The 1,458-nt window shown below is 39.2% G+C and overlaps 1 protein-coding gene across 1 annotated transcript; it reads right to left on the bottom strand.

Moving 5' to 3' along the window:
• Positions 1-448: 448 nt before the first annotated feature.
• On the bottom strand, positions 449-1,401 carry H257_10670 (AP-1 complex subunit mu-1; the record flags this gene model as incomplete). Its single annotated transcript, XM_009837273.1, has 2 exons — positions 449-622; positions 1,171-1,401. The coding sequence occupies 2 exons, from the start codon at positions 1,399-1,401 to the stop codon at positions 449-451; spliced, it is 405 nt and encodes a 134-aa protein (XP_009835575.1).
• Positions 1,402-1,458: the final 57 nt, after the last annotated feature.

Genomic DNA, 1,458 nt, shown 5'->3' with positions numbered 1-1,458 from the left:
GTTAGTTGGCCTGGTGCTGCAACTCGATTAGTTAGCAGCTGAAATAAAGTAAGGGTTGTTTTATTCTGCTGAAATGCAGAACTTGTGTTTAGCGTTGTTTTATCTTCAATAGGGCTTATATTATTTTAAACGTCTGGTTGTTTAACGCATTTAAACAACGGGCAAACTACATGAAAAGCACAATACTATACAGGACTACTATTTTAATAGTACTAATAAAATAATCGTACTATTAATAGTATATACTACTACTATATCTGATATTTGAAGTAGATTTATCCATGTACATAGATTTATGTGAAACCAAGCGGTACAGTACAGTAAAATGTACTACGTTTGTTTATAAACGGATACAGGAATACAATTGTACGTAAGTATGGGTGTAAATCTATCACTCATCATTTCCCCACAGATGTATGTGTAGAATGGACACAACACCGTCGTCACGTTACGACATGCGTAGCTGGTAGTCTCCGTTTTGCGTGATGTAGCGCACCCACGGCAGCGCCTGATACCCCGACTTTTCAATGATCTTGAGGTACCGAACTTGGATCCCCGACACGGTAAAGTACGGAATCTCAAACTTCACCTGGATCGGTGCCTTCCACTCGTCCGTTGCCGCCTACCACACACACACAGTTTAATTCATTCGTCCAGTACACTTTCATATATATATATATATATTATTATTGATAATAATATTAAAAACTAAACCAACTAAACCAACACTAGGCACAATAGGTCACAACAACTAACAGCTGTAAACACCAGAAAAAAGAAACGATACAAAACACACATTCCTACCGTAACAGTAAAGAAATAATAAATAGTAGAAAATAAAAATGATAGCACGACATATATAAATCATAATACATACCTCATAATACTATAGTACACATTCGTCGTCAGGGTGGTACCAATACCAAATACTCAAACATAAATGAGAATATCAAATCCCTCAATACCCACCCATATATATATACATATATATTATATAACAAATACTCAAACATAAATGAGAATATCAAATCCCTCAATACCCACCCATATATATATATAATATAACAAATACTCAAATGACAACGACGACGAATATCAAACCTCTCAACACCCACATATATATATATATATGTGAGTATTGAGGGGTAATATGTATATATATATACATACCGTGTTGGTGTTGGAGATGGACGGCAACCCGAAATGCGCACGCATGAGGTATTCGCGGCTGCCGTTGAACTGTTTGATGGTCCACACAATCGCATCTCTGTCGGGCACGTACGTGACGCTGCCGATGCTGCACTTGAACGACGGGCTGTCGACATCTGGCGGCACTGGGATGACAATCTCGACGTTGTTGGCGATACTGCGGCTCTTAAACTGCGACTTGGTCTTGACCATGTACTCGATGCGGCTGCGGGAATGGGGCTCCACAACCGCCTCGACCCAGATCAGCGG

The sequence above is a fragment of the Aphanomyces astaci genome (genome assembly GCF_000520075.1).
Source record: "Aphanomyces astaci strain APO3 unplaced genomic scaffold supercont1.29, whole genome shotgun sequence".
Taxonomy (NCBI): domain Eukaryota; phylum Oomycota; class Saprolegniomycetes; order Saprolegniales; family Verrucalvaceae; genus Aphanomyces; species Aphanomyces astaci.
The sequence above is the reverse complement of the archived record's forward strand: the minus strand, read 5'-3'. Positions and strand labels throughout refer to the sequence as shown.